General features: G+C 40.7%; 1 protein-coding gene and 1 non-coding gene across 3 annotated transcripts in view; one reads left to right on the forward strand and one right to left on the reverse strand.

Annotated features, from left to right (window-relative positions):
• The window catches only part of RYR2 (ryanodine receptor 2), a 193065-nt gene that overhangs the window by 17430 nt on the left and 152396 nt on the right, over window positions 1-23239 (forward strand). For both annotated transcript variants that reach the window (XM_070401320.1, XM_070401321.1), the window contains exons 3-4: window positions 11161-11265; window positions 23020-23034. In XM_070401320.1, coding sequence (XP_070257421.1) covers window positions 11161-11265; window positions 23020-23034 — 120 coding nt within the window. The remainder of the gene's footprint in view (window positions 1-11160; window positions 11266-23019; window positions 23035-23239) is intronic.
• LOC138999387 (U6 spliceosomal RNA) lies at window positions 1852-1954 on the reverse strand. The gene has a single exon (XR_011469381.1). It is a non-coding gene; the product is annotated as a U6 spliceosomal RNA (small nuclear RNA).

Consider the following 23239-nt stretch of genomic DNA (forward strand, 5'->3'; position numbering starts at 1 on the left):
GGAGACACGCCCACTGGTTATAAGGTAGATGGAACCAGTGGGAGAAAGACCAGGAACTTGCCAGGTTTACCTCAAACACTGTGGAAAGATTGGTAAACAGGGAAATCCATGTCCCCTCCCTCCCTCTTACCCAGGGGCTGTTGGTTGTGAAAGCAAAGTGAACAGCAGCGTCCTGCTTCCCCCACTCAGGCTCCCACCACCAGCCTGTCAATCAGCAGGCAGGAGGCTGGTGACATCCCATTGCATTCTGGGAAACGTAGTCCTCACAAATAAGTACATGCAGAGATATGGGCGCTTGTGGAAGGGCTGGTGGGAATTGTCACTTTGATTCTGGACTATTTACTGTGAGGATAGAGAGCAGACCAGTGTAAGGGGAAGGAGAAGCCACCAGTTGAGATGCCGGGACTGAGCTAAGTGGTGCCTGTGAGCACTGAACAGTCCTGCCTCCCAGAGCTGAGGAACCCGGCTGCAGCACAGCCTGGTCCACACACATGGGCACACTTTTCCTGTAAAGAGCCAAATAGTAAATGCTTTGGACTTCCTGGGTCAGAGGCTTTTTGTGACAACTACTCGACTCTGATGTTGACATTGACACGAAAACAGCCAGACATTGTGCAGACCAGTGGGCATGTCTGTGTTCCCCAAAACTGTATTTATGGACACTGAAATTAGAATCTATGATTTTATGTGTCATAAAATTTTATTCTTCTTGTGATTTTTTTTCAGCCATTAAACAATGTAACAGCCACTTCTAGCTCGTGGGCTGTACAGAAACAGTGGGCCAGATGGTAGGTTGTGTCTGTCCCCGGAATAACACATGGAAAAGGTTATATTCTTAAAGGAGAAGGTAGAGCAAACACAGTAGGTCTGCCTGTGGTTAGATGGCTGGGGCTGTTAGTGAAGTTTGATGGAAGTGAAGGCAGGGTATTTGAGTGGGACTCCTCGACACACGGTCATTAATAAGTTAATGTGTTTCGTGTATGAACGAGTGAGAGAATAAATGAGTAGAAGAATATAGAAAAACAGTGTGATGTGGAGGGAAGCATTTCATAAAGAGGATGAAGGCACAGGCCCTGGAGAAGCACCTGTCCATGACTGGGAATTCCCAGGTGTCCTGTTGGGCACAGGGCCCGCCTTCACATGTCAGGGAACCCGCAGGCATATTTGAAAGAGATAAGAGCTACTGAAAGCTTTAGAACAGTGGATGGCATTGTTCTGTGTTCTATGACTAGCAAAGATAAAACTGGACACTGGTTAAAGTGGTCAGGACAGATTTTAACCTATAATCTACCCTTGCATCAGGGAGGAGAGTCCCGAGTGACCGGATCTCCATTTGATTTGTACACAGGTGACTGGGAGTATTAAAGGAAGAGTGAGGGCATAGGGAGGAGGTGAGCCGGGGACCCCGTAGAGTCAGGGAGGTGAAGAATTTCCAAGGGTTGGTCCCTGTAAATGTGACTAGGCCAGCTGTGTTGGCCAACTGGCAGTTACAGAGGCAGGGTTTATCCTCCTGGGAGACTGGGGGACAGAGGCCCCACCCTTCCTGAGGGCATGTCAAAGGATGGATTTCCGGTTCTTGAGAAAGACACTCGAATTGTCAGAAGTACAGGTATATCTCAAAGGAACAGAAAAGGACTCACAACTGTAAGGCTCTTTAGAAAATGGTTTAAGAAAGGGTAATCGGGCCGCCATCAGGTATTGGCTAAACAAACGTTAAATTCTCTTGGCAGCCTCGAACTTTCTCTGACCGGCACTTGCAGAGGTCTGCGTCTGGGTCTGGGTCTGGGGTTATCCTAGGGATGTGACCTTGGGCTGCTAGAAACTCTATGTTAGTGTTTGTTCAAGTCTTTTTTAAATGTGGAACGCTTCACAAATTTCATGTCATCCTTGCGCAGGGGCCATTGCTAATCTCTGTATCCTTCCAATTTTAATATCTGTGCTGCCGAGCGAGCGCTGTTCAAGTCTTTTAATATGAGGGGGAGAGGACGGACAAAATCATTTGTGCTCAGTTTGTAACTTTTACAAACAGAAGTTTGTAAAAAGTGGAGAAGAGGGCTCAGAGGCACCTGGCTAGAGTTTGGTCAAGAAGTGAAATCTTTGTCCTTGCTTACTAATTTATCCATTTACCCGTGAGTACACTTCCCTGGGGATGTGCACAGGCAGCCCATTGACTTTACTGCAAGACTAATGCCTTTGAATCTGCTCCGTCTTCTTGCACAACCTTCATGTGAAGGAAGCCTATCTATGCTTTCGGCAGCTGTCCAATGAGCCTCCTTTGTGAAGCCCTCCTGCATTTCTATGCATCCCCCTTCTCCCTGCAAAAGTAACTGTCTTTCTCTAGCTTTTGCTTCCTCCCTCCCTCCCTCACTCCTTCCTTCTCTGTCTTTCTGTTAAGCAAAATTCCTACACTGCGTTTCTTTTTTAAAAAAAATATATTTTATTAATTTCTTACAGAGAGGAAGGGAGAGAGAGAGTTAGAAACATTAATGAGAGAGAAATATCGATCAGCCGCCTCCTGCTCATCTCCTACTGGGGATGTGCCCACAACCCAGGTACATGCCCTTGACCGGAATCGAACCTGGGACCTTTCAGTCCGCAGGCCGACGCTCTATCCACTGAGCAAAACCGGTTTCGGTGACACTGCGTTTCTTGTTGCAGAATCACATGTCCATTTACGTTTGCTGTAAAACTCCCCCCCCCCCCCCCCCCCCCCCCGCCCAAGGAGTGAGGATATTTTCCCATTGATTTTAGAGAGAGTAGGAGGGAAGGAGGGGGACACATGGATTGGTTACCCCCCACCCCCATACCCCAACCTCCCAACCTGGTCCCGACCAGGGGCAGGGATAGGACCTGCAACCTCGGCATGTGCCCATGTGCCCTGACCAGGAATCGAACCAACGATCTCTCCATGCATGGGATGATGCCCAGCCAACTGAGCCGCACCGGCCAGGGCACGTTTACTTTCTGAAATTATGATGAAATAATCAGGGAAGCACCTGCAGGCAGAGGCAGCCTCTTGTTCATCTTGTATCTCAGGTACATGATACATTTTTGAAGGAAGTAGATGATCAATAAATGTTGGTTGATTTTAACCGATTTTCCTTCTTTGGACCAGTGACTTAATTAATATTGATGTATCTAGTTTGACAGTTAACTAATTCATTTGGCCTTTTAAAAATTCTATACTTTCTAAAGACTGCACAGTCTTTCTGTTTCAAGAAATTAATGTTAGCAGAATAAGCATTTATACTTGTGCCTATAGTAGTGCTTAATTTTATATAGATGGATAGCAGACTTGGTACACTGCATTTTTCAGTAATAATTTACTACTTATGTAAAGGATAAATTTTTGTTAGTACACTCATGCATAATTTAAAGATTCACATGCTTTACTGAAAAAATAATTAAAAACTATAAATAATTGTTGACAAAGTTGATGCAAAATAAAATGCAAAGGTTTTTCTCTGCCAGCACAACTCTCTTGGCATAGAAATATTGATTTACAGTACTTAATAAAGAACTTTACACTACTATTTATTTTGTTTAAATTAAATTATTGACCAGGCAGCATTACTTATAAAATGCTTAACAGGCATTTTCTGACTAAAATATCCTCTTTCTTGAAAAATGTCAACTCAGGCTCCCACTGGAGAGAAAAGGGACGTGAACAACCCGAGGCCAATGCAGATGTTTACCTCATGAAGTCCAGTGGTGGGTCCTTCAGTGCCAGGGGGAGAGTCCGGCCCAAAGGCGGGCAGTGCCCCTCAGATGGGCAGCAGGGAAGTTTCTGAGCTGAGGTGGCCCAGAGGTGGGGCCTGACATAGGAGTGGAGGTTGGACTGTGAAGGGTAAGAGATTTGGGTTTAGATTTAAAAACGTTTGTATTTTATTTTACACACACACACACACACACACACACACACACACGTTGATTTCAGAGAAGGAGGAAGAGGAGAGGAGATAGAAAAATCCATGATGAGAGAGAATCACTGTTTGGCTGCCTCCTGCACACCTCACACTGGGGATCAAGCCCACAGCCTGAGCATGTGCCCTGACCAGGAATCGAACCCTGACCTCCTGGTTCATAGGTCGATGCTCAACCACTGAACCACGCCAGCCGGGCGGGGAAGTCTTGACTCAGTAGGGAACGAATGGTGTGGGGGACACGCAGATGACTGCCGTCTAATTCTGTTTTAGCACCTGTCACGGACCTCGTTCACACCAGAATTCTTTCTGAGTACAACATAATCCTTTTATAAGCATTAGGTACAAGCTGACTACATGGAGGAGTCAGCCTTTAAAAGGATGCCGTCCTCCAGCCCTGGCAGCCTTTATTCCTTACCTTGGAAGGCAGCGCGATGTTGAGAAGCATCCCTGACCAAGGGCAGGGGCCTGGACTTGCCCGCCAAGCTTGCTCTGTTTTGGGCAAGTTCCTTCGTCTCCTTACTTTCTTAGTTCTAAAGTGTCCTCCGCCCTTTAGAATTGCCGGAGCATCATATGAAGTATCTAAAGTCCATTGAAAATACATAAAGGGCTGCACGGATGTAGCTCTGTTAGGAAAGAGCAGTCTGATTAGTCTGTGTGAGCTCAGTACACACAGATGCCTACATGCTCTGTCATTTGTGCCTTTGGTCTCAAAGGCTGCTATGAATAGATGTGTTTAAGCACCCCAAGCTCGGCTGCTTTCTTATGCCGCCTTTCACTTCTAGGTGTGGGGGAACTGGGTCAAGTGTTCAAAATAAAAGTGAGGAAGCTTTTCTCTTGATACTTATTATTAAAATTCGTGCACTCGGAGGGGTCCCTCAGCCCAGCTTGCGCCCTCTGACTTGACAACAAAGCAAAAAGGAAAACCCAGTTTTATTATTTGGTTTGTTGAATACTAAAACATAAAATTGAGCTCTGGCCAGTGTACAGTGGTTAGAACATCAGTCTGTGCAGTGAAGGGTCGCTGGTTTGATTACCGGTCAAGGCTACGTTACGTACCTGGGTTGTAGGTTTGATTCTGACCCCAGTTGGGGCTTGTGCAGGAGGCAACCAATTGATGCGTCTCTCTCACATCAATGTTTCTCTCTCTCTCTCTCTTACCCCCCCTCCCTTCCACTCACTGTAAAAATCAATATCCTCCAGTGAGAATTAACAAAAAAATTAAAAACAAACAAGCAAAAAACCCCCCCAGAACATAAAATTGAAGGCCTAGAAATATCCAGAATATACAGAGTATTCTGTCGACCAAGATGAGAACAACAAATAACCAGACAGAAGAAATGGTGGGTCCAGATGAATAGATATCTCACAGAAGAGGAAGTACAAATGGACCATTATAATAGGAAAACATTATCAGCCCCATTATTAGTTGGGGAAATAAAAATTAAAGGCACAGTGAAGTATTTCACAGATTAACAATACTATTTATTGGTGAGAATGTGGAGCAATAGGAATTTTTGCCCAATTCTGATAGAAATGTATGCTGGAAAATGGTAATAATTTAGTAAACTTGAAGATGTGCAGACACTATAATTTAGAGTTTTCACTCAGGTACATATCCTAATGAGTTTTTTGCATAAGGAAACATGATATTTGTTGCCATGTTATTGATTAGAAAAATTTGAAACAATATCAGACTAAGTACATTGAACTATAGTTTATGGTTATCCAGTCGATTGGTTACTCTAGAGCAGTAAAAATGAATGAAATACAGGTGTTCAGATCAACATGGATCAATCTAAAAATGTAATATTGCGCCACCAAAAAGAAATTTCAGACTTTATAATTGTATAATGGGCAAACCCCAGCAAATTTAAATGAGGGTTTACATAAATTTGTGATAAATGTATAAAGAAAAGCAAGGACTGTTGTGGGGTGGAGGATCACAGGGATTTTCTGAATTACTCATAATGTTGTAACTTTTTACCTGCTTGATGGATTCATGGGTGTTCATTTTATTCAAAACATGCATTTCTTTACATACATACTTCTGAATATACGATGCTTTTTCAGTAAAACTGAGGGCCCAGGAGATGTTGGTTTGGGTTCATTCTGAAAACGTTGGCCATAATCTAGAGAAAATGTTATTAATAAATGGAAAAATGTCTCTTAACTACTGTTTTACTGATGCTGCACTATTAAGCAGGACAGCGTGAATGTAGATGAGGAAGCTAATGACTCAATGAAACAGAGAAGAGAAAGTTAAGATATTTATTAAATGGCATTTTAGTAATTATCTTAACATCTGTTTACCATGCTAAAATCAGCCCGATTAAGTCTGGAGTCCTGTCCCAAAATTTAAATATATGGAGTGTGAGCTAAAGGAGATTCCATTTTCTAATGTAAATGTTACATTGTATAGACTATCAAAGTATGTCCACTCTATATAACCCCTGTTTGAGATATATCTGTTTAAATTTTATTGGTGATATTAAAAATAGTGGTTGCATTAAATAAATTCCCATAAGAGATTAAAGAAAAAAACTAAAGGTAATTCATGTGTCTGTTAAACACACATGACATGATTTTGTTTTTTAATCCTTTAGATTAGTCAATAAGTTAACAATGATAGTAATCTAGCATTATTTTAAAATGTTTGAGTATGAAGAGGCTATGAATTATTCTATTATTTAATCCTTTTATAACAGCAAGTTTATGTGCATCCAAACATTTGAAGACATTTAAATAGTTTAATTTTGAAGTAATGAAAATGGAGAATAATTATTCAACATTGTTTTCCTGGTTACACTTTATATGATTGACATTTAAAATCATTATTCAGCCTTTTGTGGGACAAACATCCTTCCCCCAATGCTTTAACTTTTCCGAGTGTGTTTTTGTTTTCATTATTTAAATTGTTTTTGTTGCATTAAAAACTGCAGAAACAGATCTTAGCAGCATGTGGCCAGAGCAAGCAGGGTGTCACGATGCATGCCGTTTGAAAAACTTGAAGCTACGTTAGAAATGATTTTATCCCTCTGCGTGTTTCCTCTTGAGGTAATTGGGGCATTGAAGTTACATAACTGAAAAGTTTGTCCTTAAATGGTAAAGTCAAGACTAAAATTTGGGCCAAGTTCTAGAGCCTCATTTCTTCTCTACCATTCTGTCTTAATGAGATAACTCATTACAATACAAACACGCCGTTTAATCAGTGGAGAGATCATTTTAACCCTACGAGATGCATGTTTATACGCCAGAACTCTAGTAACTCATATCTAAGAAAACAGCAATACCTCAGTGAGTCATATTCAGTTTATTTTCTACTCTATGTTCCCTACATAAGATAGTATTTTGTCTACTTTACTGGACTCTAGATAGTGTTTTCTTTTCTACCTTAACAGCTTTAGAATAACACCATGCACCGCTTTTTACATGTATCAGAGACTCTGCTCTTACTCTTCACATCATTAGGAAGAAGGTGAAGTTCAGAGAGTTTATCAGGGGTGGGCAAACTTTTTGACTCGAGGGCCACAATAGGTTCTTAAACTGGACCGGAGGGCCGGAAGAAAAGCATGGATGGAGTGTTTGTGTGAACTAATATAAATTCAAAGTAAACATCATTACATAAAAGGGTACGGTCTTTTTTTTTTTTTTTTAGTTTTATTCATTTCAAACGGGCTGGATCCGGCCCTCGGGCCGTAGTTTGCCCACGGCTGGTTTAGGTGATTTTCCCAAGATCACACAGCAATTGAGTAGCAGAGCCAGGATTCTAATCCAGTTCTTTCTAACTCCAACATGATAAACTGCCCTTATCATGAAAGAAGCAGTTGAACCAGTAAGGAATTTACAGGTTTTTTTCTTTCTTTTAAAAAAGTTTTATTTATTTTTCATTTTCTTTATTTGTTTTTTTTTTCTTAAACTGAGAAGTGTCAAGGAATGCTGGTCTAGATTTTCATAGTGCAATGGTGAGGAAGTCACCTGGGACAGAACTAGAACTTCTATAATAGCTCCGAAACTGCTGTCACAAATATGTTCGGTAGGATGTTAGCCTCTATCTGTGTACATATTGGTTCATTTGCTTTTTGAACTTTGTTATTTGTCTTAGTTATTAAGCCCATTTGCAGTTCTCTCCTGTTTTCCATCTTTGTTAACATTCTGTTGAGTTCACGGCTCCTGGATCACTTGGTGCTTTCACCCTGGGGTCTACTCCATTTCCACGGCAGCATTTACACAGATGCCAGAGCTGTTCCTCCCAGGACTAAATGCAGTTCATATGACATTTAAGATCATTTAGAACATGAAGTTTGAATAGCATGATTGCAATGTCCCTGAACAATATTTAGAAGCTTCTTTCTGTGATTTCTTTAATAGTGGAACACCCAAAGTCACATTTTTTTTGAGAAAATAAAGCACTGTTATCATCATAAAACTGGCTACATGATACTAGGAAATCATATTGAGTATACTGTGAGAAATATATTGTTAGTTTTAATGAGCATATATCAATTCAGTGTGAGCTGTTGAAGTTGGTTAGTGTTACGGGTATATTATAAACTGAAAAAGTTTGAGCAGTTTAATACGTAGAGACAAGAATGGTTTGTGGGACAGAGATGGGGGCTGTCTGAGGTCCCCATATAGTCTGTTGCTCGCTTTTCACTTGTCTTTATGGCCTGGTGCTCGGTCATAAAGGATATGAAGTTGTCCCTGCAGCAGAGATGGTCTGACGAAGATGCATTTCACCAGGCACCAGGCACTCACCTAGAGCCTTGATTCTTGTAGCGCCTACAGGTATGAACATCGGCTGTGGAAACTGGGCTGAAATCGTACCAAATATATTCGTGACAGCAGCTTGGAGAAAAGAGATGGGTGGTTATTTTAATGGGTGATTTTATTATTAAGTCTCTTTACTAGGATTAAACCTGGCATCGAGCATTGAATTAAACTTGTTTCAAGTTTTCCTGAAAGGAGTAAAAGGTATTGTTTCACTGCCTCAGCTTTTCTCTTACATTTATGTGCGTTCTGGACGCTATGGGAGCGAAGAGAGACAGTGACAAAGATGGTCAGATGACAACGGGTTTCGAGACAAACTGTTCCTCTGAGAGATACAACTGCCTTTGTGCATCCTCTGTCCCTTTATTCCCGCTCACACCCACGAGCTGGAAAAATACCCGTAACGTATGTCATTCTGTGGCAAAATCCAGTTAGCTTGGCAGAAGTAATTTATTTCAGATCCCTGTGGTTTTCAAGGATCTTTAAAATAAATATAAGATATTATAGAGATCAGACTTGAACAGTTTCATCAAAGTGTGGCATGAAACAATATAAATACACTTGTATGTAAACTTTAAATATTTCCAGAAAGTGCCTTTTCTAGAAAATACTAGAACATTTTGGATGTTCTGAACAGGTGCATAATGGTTGATTTGTGGTTACAAACACTGTTTCTCCAAAATAGAATCCACTTAAGAATCAATTTTGAGAAGTGATAGTACTTCATAAATGCCACAGATGGAGAGAAACGGCAACATGCAAAACTAGCTAATGAGAACGGCTCACTTACGTCGAGTTCTTGTTACGGTCTGGGCTCTAATTGCTCTTTACTTATATTATCTCCCTTATTTTCACAACAGCCTATGAAAGTGGTGTAATCATTATCACATTTTCAGGGATGGGAGCCAAGGATTAGAAATGACAATAGCCGGTGAGCAGTGAGGCAGGCTTCTTGCTCAGGTGATGGGACAGGAGCTCAGAAGCCCATGATGGGAGGGCAGAGGTATCCAGAGAAGGACAGTTCATTCAAAACAGAACACAACATGGGCCCCAGGAAGCTGTGTGGGGTCTGAGGAAGCTCAGTGCCCCGATGATATGCTGCTTTCATCCATAAAATAATGTTGATTTTAGTATTGGCACCCTCTTACTTAATCTTTCCTTGAAACTAATGAAGCATCATTCTCTGCTGAGAAAAATCACTCAGTCGACTACATTAATAAACCTTATAAATTGTCATTTTGATGCATTGCATCAGGTTACCAAATTTATCCTCCTAATTCTCTTTTTATGAAGCCACACTCTTGCTAGAATTTGTGTTTAATGGATTTATAATGTCCTTCTACTATGAAAATTCTACTTTCCATACCCGGTTGGTTGCTCACTGGACTCTGCTTCTCTAAAGCAAAAGCAGATACTCATAATAACGTACTTGATCCCTATGGAGATAGTTCCTCTAACTGGCCAATTAATTCTCACCCTGCCTGTTTCCTTCACTATAAGGTAAGTTGGTAGTTAGTTACCTTTTGGGATTTTCAGCATATATTGGGTTATTGGTTGGAGTGGAGGTTTAAAGGAAGGAAGGAGAAGGGAAAAAAGGAATGAGAAAATAAAGCAACACACAGAACAGAAGGCAAATGACAATATTCCAAGTTAGAGGCCAAATATAATATCCAACTTGAGTAGAACAAACTAATCATTATCTTTGTGGATAAGGAAAAACCAATGTAAATGAGTATTTTGTATCAATTCGATTTTATATTTGCTTAACTTCATTATTAATTTGAGGTAAGCACTTTTCTGTCCTAATTTTTTATCAGCTGACTCCTTTGTAGGTGAGAAATGAATGCTTGAGAGTTAGAGAAATGTGGCTTCTTAACCCGGGCTTGAAAAATTCAGTAATTGTGACTTTGGAAAAGTAACCTAACTTCTGTTTTCTTGTCCACACAATGATGATAATAATCCTTACCACAGATGACCTCTGGAGTTACTGATAAAGCTCTGAGTGCAGTGCCTATCAGATTGGTACTAAAATTGTAGCTATTGCTACGTATAAATAAAAAATGGATTAAGTATAGACTGTATATGGAATGATTTGGGAGCACATATTAAAGGATTGATAAGTACTCTCACTTTTTATATGAAAAAGCTTGAAGTATAAGGTAAATTGGGTCTGGATGCTTGACGATGATGGTAATGAAGATGGTGGTGATGGTAATAATTGTGGTGATGGTATAGAGATCATGATGGTGGTGATGGTGTTGGTGATGGTGGTAGTGGTGATGGTGAAGATGGTGGTAGTGATGATGGTAATGGTTGTGTTGGTGTTAGTGGTGATGGTGGTGGTAGTGGTGAGGGTGTTGGTGATGGCGTTATTGATGGTGGTGATAATGGGCTGTTGGTGAAGGTAGTGATGGTGATAATGGTTAAGATGGTGATGATGATGGTTGCTTTCCCTCTTTCCACACAGAATGTCCCCCCAGACCTCTCTATCTGCACCTTTGTGCTGGAACAGTCCCTCTCTGTCCGGGCCCTACAGGAGATGCTGGCGAATACGATGGAGAAGTCAGAAGGGGCAAGTATTTAATTTATGTATTTATATATGTAGTATTTCTTATATACGCAGTCTTTTAAAGAACCTGGCCATAATATGAATGATTTATTTCACAGACATTGGAGATTTTGTTTTTGCTGAAATAAGTCAATGCTTTTTACTTGTGATTTCCTTAAGGTTGACTTTCATCTTGATCTAGCAGATCTGTGATGTCTTTATGAACTTAAAAAAAATCGAACTTCAAGATGATCTATGTCTTTTAACCTCATTCTTATGTCTTTGGTTTAAAAGAGTATCTTTCTTTGAGCATTTGTGTATTTTCTTCCATCTTCAGAGCTGTTATTATAATTTGTCATTAATTTTTTTAAAAATTATTCTTTATTGTTGAAAGTATTACATATGTTCCCTTTTTTCCCCTCCATTAACCCCCTTGTTGTTATTCTTTATTTCATCTTCAAAAACCTCTAACAATGTACTTTGCTCTAAGCTTCTTTATGGCCAGTAAAATTTCATGGCTCTCATATATTTTAAGCAATGAAATTATGGTGATGCAGCTTTAGTTGACTTTAGTTTGCAAACAGTCATTTTCTTTTGCAAATTGAAATTCTTAGTCAATCTCCTAGTGCAGAAATGTTCTTTTAAAGCTTATTTGGTAATTTAAATTATTTTCCATGCTGTGGGTTACTATAACTAGTGTCTGGGTTACTTAGTCAATTCTTTAAGATTTAGAATTAACCAGGAGGCTGAATGGTCAAACTTTTGGGTTTTGTTTTTTTGTGTGCTGTAATCACTGCAGGACATGGTTTAATAAATGACACTATTTCCAGGCATGGAACTGAACATTTATTTTGACTATTATTTGTCTATGTGTTGCCATTGTTGTTAATCATTGTTCAGGTCTTAATAAGTGAAGAGTTTTAAAAACTGTTCAACAGAAAATGAGCAATCAATTATGATGTAAGATATTTTCACTAGCCTACTTTTAAAAATTTTAGTGTCATACAGTTTAGGATTTTAATTGGTTTGTGCATTAATTGTAAATTAATTTAAAATTTTATAGTATACTACTAAGTATGGAAGAGATTTTTATTTTTACGATTTTTTTTAGTGATTTTTATTTTATGTTAGACTAAAAGCTTATTTTATGATGCGTATATTTACATTTGCCAAGTTTATTTTTGGTTACAACAAAGTTTGAAATTATTATATTATATAAAGTTTAAAAATGTTTCCTATTCTTTAATGCAAAGCTTTTGGAGTAGGCTTAAATTGTAAAAATATTTCTCAATTTGACTAGTTTGTTTCTACCTGGAATAACCCCTCCTGATATTTAAACATTATTCATGCATCTCAGCTTTGAAACTGAAGTCTGTCTTTACAAAGAAAAAAAATCAGTTTTCTTTTGCATGAGCATCTAGGAAAGTACATTGTCATTTCACTTGTCTTTGTAGATACCAACTTACAACTAAATTGCCATAAATTTAATTTTGATATTGCTAAGCAGCTGTTTCTAAATTTGAATTTTTGAAAAGATGTATTATCCCCCCAGAGTCCTGGAGTTGAACTAGGCAAGCTCTAAATTTTCTGTGTATATATGAAGTGTTGGAAATACTGTTTTAAAATTTATGCTTTAAAAATATTTATTAATAAGACTTTCTGGACCGCACTCCCCAACATATTTTTATTTAGCTGAGTTTTATTTTCAGTTGCAATCCATCTAGAAAGTTTCTGTCAGAGAGAAGGTGGTAATTTATGTGATGGGTGGAAGATCATTTTATAAAGCCCAGCATAGCTATCATGAGACACTAATTAGAAAATAGTAGTAAAAATGGAGAGGAACCTGCTACAGGAAGGAATGTACTGCAGTGAGCTGACTCTCACTTTTAGGCTACTAACGGTTAGGGAGAAACCACTGTCACATGACTCAAAGGGATGCTATATTTTTGGCAAAGAAAGGTTCTCTCTTAGACGGCAGAGTTTTGATTATACGCAGAAATGATATTCAGAATATTTCACAGTTCGTTTGGCACAAGCATCAATTAATGAGAGTGGACCCCAGTCAGCAATGATGCTGGAGGCAAGGCCCTTGAGAGGCCATAGGATGGTCTCATTTGGAAAGGCCTGGGGTGGTCAGGGGGAGGGACACTGGAGACTGGGAGCAAGACTGTTTCCCTACAACAACCATCTTTTAAAAATATTTTTAAATTGATTTTTAGAGAGAGGAAGGGAGAAGTAGAGAGAGAGAGAGAAACATCGATGAGAAAGAAACATTGATCGGCTGCCTCCTGCACACCCCTGTTGGGGCATGAGCCCGCCACCCCGGCATGTACTCTGACCGGGAATCCAACCAGCGACCTCTTGGTGCTCGGGTCAGTGCTTAACCACTGAGCAATACTGGCTGGGCTACAACAACCATCTTAATTATCAAAGTGCAAATGGCTGAATAGCATGTCTGATTACAGTTGGCCAGCGGATGCTGCTGGTCCTTGTCACAGTCCTGTCTCTGGACTCATAGGTATCCGTGTCCTCAGTCCTGAAGCCCCATGAGTCACTAGCCTCTCCTTGGAATTCATACAGGAATCTATAGCAGATCCTTCATCAAGCAAGTTGTCATCTCCAGCTTAGTAAATCATATTTTACTTCATTTGAATACTTAGAGGAGTAGAGAGGTAGGCTCAACTCTTCCAGACCTGAAAACTGGCTTATATGGTAGGCTCCCGTAGCCAGCAAGGGGTGGAACGGGCAGAATCTGGTCCATGGGTTCTAACGTCTGTGCTTTTTAAGCTCTTCGTTATAAGTGTCTAGTAAAGAGAGCAGAGCAGTGTCACTATTGCCGCAGGGGGAGGAGGAGGACGAGGTCACAGGGAAGTGGCCCAAGAGGTCAAAGGAGAGCAGGAGAGGACAGTCAGAAGCCGCCTGGATTAGTTTCATGGCTGCTGTTACAAGTACCACCTACCTGGTGGCCGAGAACACCGTCAGTTTATTTACCTCGCAGTCTTTGAGGTCAGAAATCTCAGTCAGCCTCCCTGGGCAGGACTGCGTTCCTTACGGGCCCTCGGGAGACCTGGCCCCTGGCCTTTTCTAGGTGACATGCTTGGCCGGGCCATGCCCATCCTGAAACCAGCAGCACCCGATCTGTAACATACTCCTTGGTTCTGGGAATTGGGAGCTGAGGGGCTTTGGGTGCCATTAAATTACACCGTGGAAGTACAGAGTTCCAGGGAGAGGCGATTGACCAAATCAAATAAAAATCAGAGAAGTTGAGTTGATTAAGGACTGAAAAGTGTACTTGGTTTGACAGGAGCCTGGTTTTCCTGTAAACCAATCAATATTAAGTTCAGTTTATCTTATATAAATGATGCGTAGATTCTCATACATTTTGCATTTGAAAGAGTTTATTCCCTGAAGAGTTTTTAGTATTTATTGGTAGTTCCAAAAGTAGATCTTAATATTTCTATTCCACCCTATTCTTCCGGTGTTTGGCACATGTCCAGTGGCACCACATCCACAAGACTGACTGTTCCCAGCTGGCGTGGCTCAGTGGTTGAGCGTCAACCTATGAACCAGGAGGTCATGGTTTGATTCCCAGTCAGGGCATATGCCCAGATTGCAAGCTCAGTCCCCAGTAGGGGGTGTGCAGGAGGCAGCCGGTGGATGATTCTTTCTCATCGATGTTTCTACCTCTCACTCTCCCTTCCTCTCTGAAATCAATAAAATAATATATTGAAAGACTGTTCAAGCTCTTCAGCAGACAAGCCATGGATCTAGAATTAAAAGAGCTAATGATGGAGCCACCTGGTTGAGTTGATATTGATTTTTTCCATTTGTTTTCTCTTCACGACTGTGAATGGGGTAGTGTGGAGGGTAGATAGCTTGATAAACCTTGCTTGGGTTTATGTAAATAGACTGTGTCCTGTAGGTTATTAAAAGTAGGTCTCGGGTGGCTGGGAGAACGACTCACTGGAGGAGTGAGGTTTACTTAACCACTTGGTGTTACTCATCGAGTTTCAAATATGTCACTGCTCTGCACACCAGTCTCCATTAACATACAGAATTAAACATTTGGGATGTGAAACTGTGATTACACTTTTCAATACTGTTGGGACAGTGGATGTCTGCCTCTGAAGCGACCAGACCAAAGACTGAAAGGGCTACGATTTAGTGAAGAAAAATAATACCACACTCACGGTTTTTACTTGTGCTGCAGAAGTATGCCTGCCTGGGACATGGCAGACTCACATCAATCAATCAATCAATCAACCAATCAATCAATCAATCACAATCATTCAGTCTTTGATTAATGGTACTGTTAAAAGTAATTAGTGCCGCCTGGCAGTTGTGGCTCAGTGTTTGAGCTTCATCCCATACACCAAAAGGTTGCTGCTTAGATTCTGGTCAGGCACATGCCCAGGTTTTAGGCTCGATCTCCAGGAGGGGGCGTGCAGGAGGCAGCTGATCAGCTCTCATCATTGATGTTTCTAACTCTCTCTCCCTCTCCCTTCCCCTATGAAATCAATAAAATCATTAAAAAAAAAATCTATCCCCCACCCCCAAAAACCCAAACAAACCCAAAACCTGATCTTTTTAACGGAAAAATAAAGAGGTAAAAAAGTAATTAGTGCCAACCATGCATACAATATAAAAATATACTTAAATTCCAGTTTAAATCCCAGAACCATTTCAGTGTTTTGCTCTTGTAACAGTAATATAGGAGAGTATAAATGGAAAATACCTTCCTCATAATCCTCCTTTCCCTGACGATAACCACAGCTAAAAAAGTGTGTGTTCATGAGCCTTAGACACAAACACAGTTTTACACCATGGCATCATGTTATAGACTGTTGTGCCAACTTTCACAACGTACTCATTTTTGGCTTAAAAAAAAAAAATGACACAAAGTCCAGAGGACAAGAGTCCCGGGGACTGGATGAGACTCTGCTCCGATTTTCTTTAGTTCTCCACTCTGTTCTCCTTGCTGTAGGCTTGGTTCTTAGTCTTGCTTCCCTCATGGTTACAACGTGGCTGCTGCAATTCCAGGGATGATATCCCAATTGAAAATGATCTGTAGGCACAAAAAGGAAAAGGAGCTGGCTTTCTTATTTTTGTTTTTGGGAGTAAGGACCTTTCCCCAGAATTCCCCTGCCCACGGTCGCATACTCATGCCTGAATTGTTTACTGGCCTGGGAAAATGGGCCACCACAGGGACACAGAGCTTGGGGAGGGAGAGGACAGGGCACCTCTACAAAATCAGGTTCTCTTTTTAGAAGAAGAAAGAGGGTTGTGTGTGTAAATGAATGTTGGATAATTTCTAATGTCTTTTGCTGCAATACCAAGCAGACATGGAAGTAACATCCTTATGCCTTCAGGAAATATTTATTCAAATTTGAGATCCTCCAGGTTCCTGTGCCAAACTAGGTCCAGGAAGTGACATCCTTATCTAGGAGGAGCCATCAGAGTCTATGCTCAGCGTCTCCATGGCTGGGACACGGAAAACCTGGGTCCCTACTTCACCCAACTGATTCATGCAGCTTTCGTCCCAAAGAGGGGTGTTGAGTTGCTGTTGTGAATTCTGGGCTGGAGACACAGAGGTAAAGAAGAATACATTCTTGCTCTTGAGGAACTTAGCCATTTAATAGTGAACAGAAAAGGTAAATAAATCATTGCAATGGGAGTGAAACATGCTTTGATAGTAGTTCAATGAGAGTACAGAGAAGGGCGCTCTAATTAATTGCTCTTCCAACTCCTGATTACTTACTTCCCTCCCACAAAGGCATACATCCCATCCCAATGCGCGATGTCCTCAGCAGTTCAAAACTGAGCAGCTAATGGATGCGTCCATTTATGCTGTGGATACCAGGATGTCACTAGCTATTTATATTGAAACTGAAATTCCCAACTGTCCATTGTGACGACTTCTATTTTAGGAGCTGGGTTCTGTTCACCCCGCTGTGCAGGAGGTCCTGATAAACTGGGTGCTGATTTGGGAATGGAGCCAAGTGCTAATAAATTAATACATTTACTAACCTGACAGGGTCGCTAGCATCTTGTCCAAACCTCTGTACATAACCATCTGCCTGTCCTTCATCTGTGAAACTGGTGCTGAGATTTAAAAGGTGAATGTGATTATGGCCTCCTAAAGGGCTTATAGCTAAAATATTCCCTGAGCAGCACTATCTATCACTTAGAATGTGGACATTTATCTGTGGTTGAAATCTCCACCTTCTATTTTACTGTCTTCCTGTCTCTAGAAAGATGACTTCCTGCTCTGAAGCTACGGATATGATGTATTTCTGTGTATTGGAGTGTTGTGTTTTCCAGAGAATCCAGCATCAAATTCAATAAGGAAGCCAATTTAATCAACATGTAATTTGATCACCTGGCGCAGTTACACCTGTTTTAGATTATGAATCTTAAAATGGATAGATTATTTTGTTTGAGTAGTATCATTCAATTTAGACATCTCCCTCATATTTTTGTGTTTAAAATGAAACAATATTTTTAGGCATAAGTAGTTGATAGTAAATGAATCAGATGGTAAATTTATGTGACAAACTATTCCTGAATGTACCAGTGATATAAAGATACTCATTTATCGAGACAGCCACCTTTAATTTTTATTCTCTTAAAGTTCAAACTTTATTTTCTTAAAACACTCTAGTCTATCATCCCTCAGCCATCTCTATCAAGTGGTGCCTCCCCAACCAGCACTGTTTCCTACCATGAACCTATACCTTCCGACAGGTGTTTATTTTTATTCTTATGTCTTTACCAGACCGCCTGTCCCCTTACTGCAGTGGTTCTCAACCTCTGGCCCTTTAAATACAGTTCCTCATGTTGTGACCCTAACCATAAAATTATTTTCGTTGCTACTTCATCACTGTCATGTTGCTACTGTTATGAATCGTCATGTAAATATCTGATATGCAGGATGGTCTTAGGCGACCCCTGTGAAAGGGTCGTTCGACCGCCAAAGGGGCCGCGACCCACAGGTTGAGAACCGCTGCCTTAGTGTGTCCACCCACCAGGGCAGGGCTAGGAGTGTGCTCTTACCACCCAGGACGGTGCCTGCCATGACACGAAGCAGATTTCCAATAAGTATGTGCTGACTTGAGGGATAAAGAGATAGACTTTATAAACCAATATAAAGGGTCTGAAAAGGTCTAAGAAGTCTTTTCGGTTAGTGGAGCTCTGTTTCCCCACTGGGGGAGGGAAGGGACATTTCGGGAAGGAAATGAGGACATGAACTTCTGGAATTAGACAGCCACACGTTCAAGTTGCTGGGCCCAATGCAGGTTAACATCTGGAGTCCCAGCCTACTTTCTGTTACATCGTCCTTCACCGCCCAGTGCCCCAGCCTGGGAAGAAATTAAATCCATCTCCAGTCACGGGCCTTTGTGAGTCAGATGCAAGTTACAGAGCCTTTGCCTAGAAAAAGTGCACTAGTGTGCGCACAGTTCCAGCTTTGAGGACCTGCAGCGGTGCAGGCGGCCCCTTTGACTTGCAGCCACACTCTCAGAAGCTGCACTTCTTTGTAACTGACCTCAGAGCTGTGGAGAAAGACAAAGACCTGAGGGTAACCGAGGATCTGCGAGGCCACGTGGACGTGCTGACAGTTGGCATGAGGCTGGCACTGGCCGGGTGGCCCGTGGTGCTCACGTGGTTCTGAGATAACGCGAGGCCATTAGCGCTAAGGCCACACGGAGCTGAGTACTTTGCTGGGATAGGAAACCTTAGACCTATCCTTGGACTGTGGCAGAGTGTAGAGAGCAGAACACCAAGGGCACGTTGCACGGGCTTCCCGTTGTCTCTTCCGATCGCCTCTGCTCTGCAGGAAGACAAGAGGGAAAAGTGTCCTGATGAGATTAGACGGAGCACAGAGAGAGAGAGACAGATAAATGACAGGTTACAGCAGGGACGCAGAGGAAGCAGCAGTGAACCGCAGCGCTGAGCACTTCATACGCTGGAGTTCACTGCCTTTGTTCGGTCGCAGATCCAGCAGCCACTCCGAGTGACTGTGTCACACTGTGTGGAGCAAACGCAGAGAGAGCCCAGGAGCCAGGTGTCTCTGCCAGGTCAGACAGAATGGAGCAGATGCTTTGTGAGTCAGATACTCAATAAATGTTTTTTTGGGATGTGGGTGAAGAAATAAAAGTAAGATTCCAGGGCCAAAGATAAAAACAGAGATGCCTGGAGACTTTGTTTTGTTTTTCTGCCAATGGTTTACAGAACAGAAATATTAGTGTGTATAACTGTAGTATTATGAGTAGGGAAATGAGTTATAGCATACTAGAGGGCCTGGTGCACGAAATTCATGCATTGGGTGGGGGTCCCTCAGCCCAGCCTTGCCCTCTCGCAGTCTGGGAGCCCTTGGGGGGATGTCTGACTGACGGCTTAGGCCCGCAGGAGCCCCCCGAGTGCACTAATGTCATGCACCAGGCCTCTGGTGAAGGGTATAATATAATGTCTTTGTTAATCATTGAAATCTCTAAAATATGGTATATCTTGTCTTCCTGGTACACATGAGAAGGAAATTATTTCATATTTCTTTGAAGTCTTTTTGAGGGGAAGGGAAGAATAAATAAAAGCAAATTTGTCCTTTTGACAGTAGAAAAGTGAATGGTAACTACACCAGACATGACCATGACTGAATTGCTTCCCTTTGCCCCAGTATCTAAAGAAATAGACTCATCGCTCTGATAGGTCTGTGTTTAAAGTGAGGACTTGAACTCTATGCAACAGCTAAATAACTTAGAAATGTGTAATGAAAACCAGGCTTTTCCATCGAGTAAACTGTTCTTTCTTAAACACCATTGTGTGTTTTTAAACTCAAAGGCTGGGGGAAGACTTAGGACAGATTTTTCTGAGGACTGAGAAAAACACTAGAGAAGCCAAAGGCTCTGTGATGAGGAACCTATTGAACCTATAGAATTTCTCTGAGGCTTCAAAACGAGTCCACTGCATATTGAAGTTGGTGTTTTCCTATCATTTCACGGCGTTTTAAAAATAGTCACTCTGTATGCGGCCTTTTATGCACGGTCGCGCCCAATAACTTCCTTACCAAGAGTTGGACATTCTTAGCTATGACCCACGAGTTCCACCAAAGCATATCTTTTGTTGTATTGTGAGATTTTATGTAATGCTACAAAGATTGGTATACATACGAGAAATTTTACTTCTATTTCATAGAGATTTCTAGTTAATGCTGTATTTAAAATTGACCTTTGTTTATTAAATAGATCCTTAGAGGAGAATAGTGCTCCTAAATCAGGAGGCCTATTGGGCTTGAGAATTAGGTAAATATTCATGTTTGCTTCTGAGTATTTTGGATCATTATTTCCTGTACCTGCTGCATTTCCAGCCTAATGCCTTTGAAGTTCTGATTGCTAATTAATTGAGGCTTTTTTTTTTCTTCAGGAGATTCAATGTTGTTAATTAAAAGTTTAAATGGTTTTTCTTATCTGTTGGAACTGGAAGTAGATTTGGTGCAGGGACCACAATTTCAATTTATTTAAATGACAGTAATTGCAACATTGCCAGGTATTTGCTTGCTTGTTATTTATTTTGGCTTTTTCTTTCTACAGAAAGTTGATGTGGAAAAATGGGTACGTGTTTCCATGGATTTGCAAAGGAATTGTGATCTAAACACATGCACGTTTGCTGTTGCCTCTAATATTTTTTGTGTGGCTTCCTGGTGTGGCTTGTACTATTAGTTTCCACAATAACTGCTGTGTTGTACTGAACAAATATGAACAGGTCACTAGTTAGAACCTTGTGTATGGTTTGGTTCAACTGAACTGGGGGATATGAAAATGTTCTCCCGCCCCCCCGCTCCCCCACCAGAGCTATATAGTTTCTCTGTAATTGGCTTTCTAATGCAATGCACTTTGGTCAACAGGAGGGCTTTTAGTACATCACATCACAAATCTTAACCTTAAAGTCCTACTGCATAGCTCTTATGGTTTCCCACATACAATAGAGACCGGCGGTTACACATATGTGTACAACCTTGAAAGGTGAAGGTGATGGTCAGTGTCATGAGGAAAGGACTCATTTGCAGGATTTTGGACGCTGAGTTTGGGACAGCGGTGTGATGTGGCCAAGTTCCATTATTACTATGGTACTATGGTCTGTTTCCTCCTCTATTAAGAGCCAGAGACAGGGAAGAGGGAAGAAACAGGTAGAATTTGTTACCTGTTTCTATCCTTGAGTGTCACAGAGAACAACTTACCTCCTGCTGTGTGTGTGTGTGTGTGTGTGTGTGTGTGTGTGTGTGTGAGTGAGACAATAGACCACACTCCAAGCAACTGAACCACGCAGCCAGTGCTTCATGGGATATTTTTTATCAGAAGACAAATATTTGAGGTTCTCTACAAATGTATATCCAGATACCCTGTTGGATAGTATATATTGACATATGTTTACAACTTGAAATTGTTAATAGTAAATGTCTTGTTTTCTGAAATTTGTTAGGAGCACCAATAATCATCATTAATCTCAAACAGCCACCAAACCCAAGTCTTTCTTGGTGAAATACCTTTTTTTGTCAACATGATGAGGTTGAACAGATTATCCTCCCTCGTAAGGACAGACAATGACCTCCTGACATCATTTACCATTGATATCAGTTTTAGATACATAACTAAACAGCCTCTATTTTCTAATCTTAAAATGAAACAATCCTTTACAATTTTTCCTTAAATTTTAATATTAAAAATGGAAGCCTGGCTGGTATGGCTCAGTGTTGAGTATCAACCTATGAACATACCCGTGTTGGAGGCTCCATCCCCAATGTGTGATCATGCAGGAGGCAGCCGTTCAGTGATTCTCTCTCATCATTAATGTTTCTATCTCTCTCTCCTTCTCCCTTCCTCTCTGAAGTCAATAAAAAATATATTAAAAATGAAAAAATCAGTCACAATAGAATGCCACTCATGTACATATCACTATGTTTTTATGTTTCAGGGAGCTAACTGTGGTATCTATAAGTATGTAGGTTGAAAACTTGCTATTTTCTATAAAACTAATGTGAATACGTATATCTTTTCTCTGTAGGACTTGGATGCTTATGACAACTAAACGTAGTCCTAAGTTTGGAAAAGTAATGCCATTTTCCTTCCTAGTTCTTTTTTTTATCTGTCTCCTAGGAATAGGTCAATAAACTCGATGGACCTAAAAGAAAACGAGGGAATATATGCACATATTATGTTTTGTAGAAGAAAAAGGAGCTATTATAAGTCATGAGAAGAAGCTGTGTCATTTTAAGAACAAAGCTTCTGTGATATTTTCTTTGGGTTTGGGAAGGGTTCATGGTTACTATCACCTCGGCACTTGAGTGATGAACACCCTTACCTGCTTCCAGTCCACTGTTTTTACTAAAATCAGTTGCGTTGCTGTTTATATCACTGCATTTTTATGCAAAAGATGAAGTGAAATGGGTTTAAAAGAATTTTCAGAGTATAATTTTAAGATGATACCTTTGGGCTTTTTTGGCGCTTAGATATGTTGTAAACTGAAACAGGCGTCACAGTAGAGCAGCATGTTTTCACAGGAAAAGGAAGAACTAATGCAAGAACACTTGGAAAAGGAGTTTTGCTTGCTCCAGCTTTTATCTGGCATGCAGTTGATACTGTTTTGTTGTGACAACACAGTGAATGTGTTTTTGTATGTTTATCGTTCACATAACTCCATTTAGAAATCTTTGTAAGTAGGAGATCTTTTAAAATGTCTTTGAAATAATATATTTAATACTTTTTCTCTTTTCTTCTGCCCCCACAGAAATTCATGATGAAGGTAAGACACTGGATCATCTACTACACGTTTTGCTTTGTACATTTCATGTTTGGTTTAAATTTTGAACTCATGGCACTTTTCTTCACATCTGGAAGTTTTAGAAATTAAACTAAATTTCAAAACTTTTAAATTTAAATGAATCAGTCACATGTTTAGATTTGTCAACTTCATCTACAGCATTTGGCACCTTTGTGTCACATGCTAA

This window comes from Myotis yumanensis, unplaced genomic scaffold, assembly GCF_028538775.1.
Source record: "Myotis yumanensis isolate MYYU_CA2020_CCGP unplaced genomic scaffold, mMyoYum1.0.hap1 SCAF_22, whole genome shotgun sequence".
NCBI lineage: Eukaryota > Metazoa > Chordata > Mammalia > Chiroptera > Vespertilionidae > Myotis > Myotis yumanensis.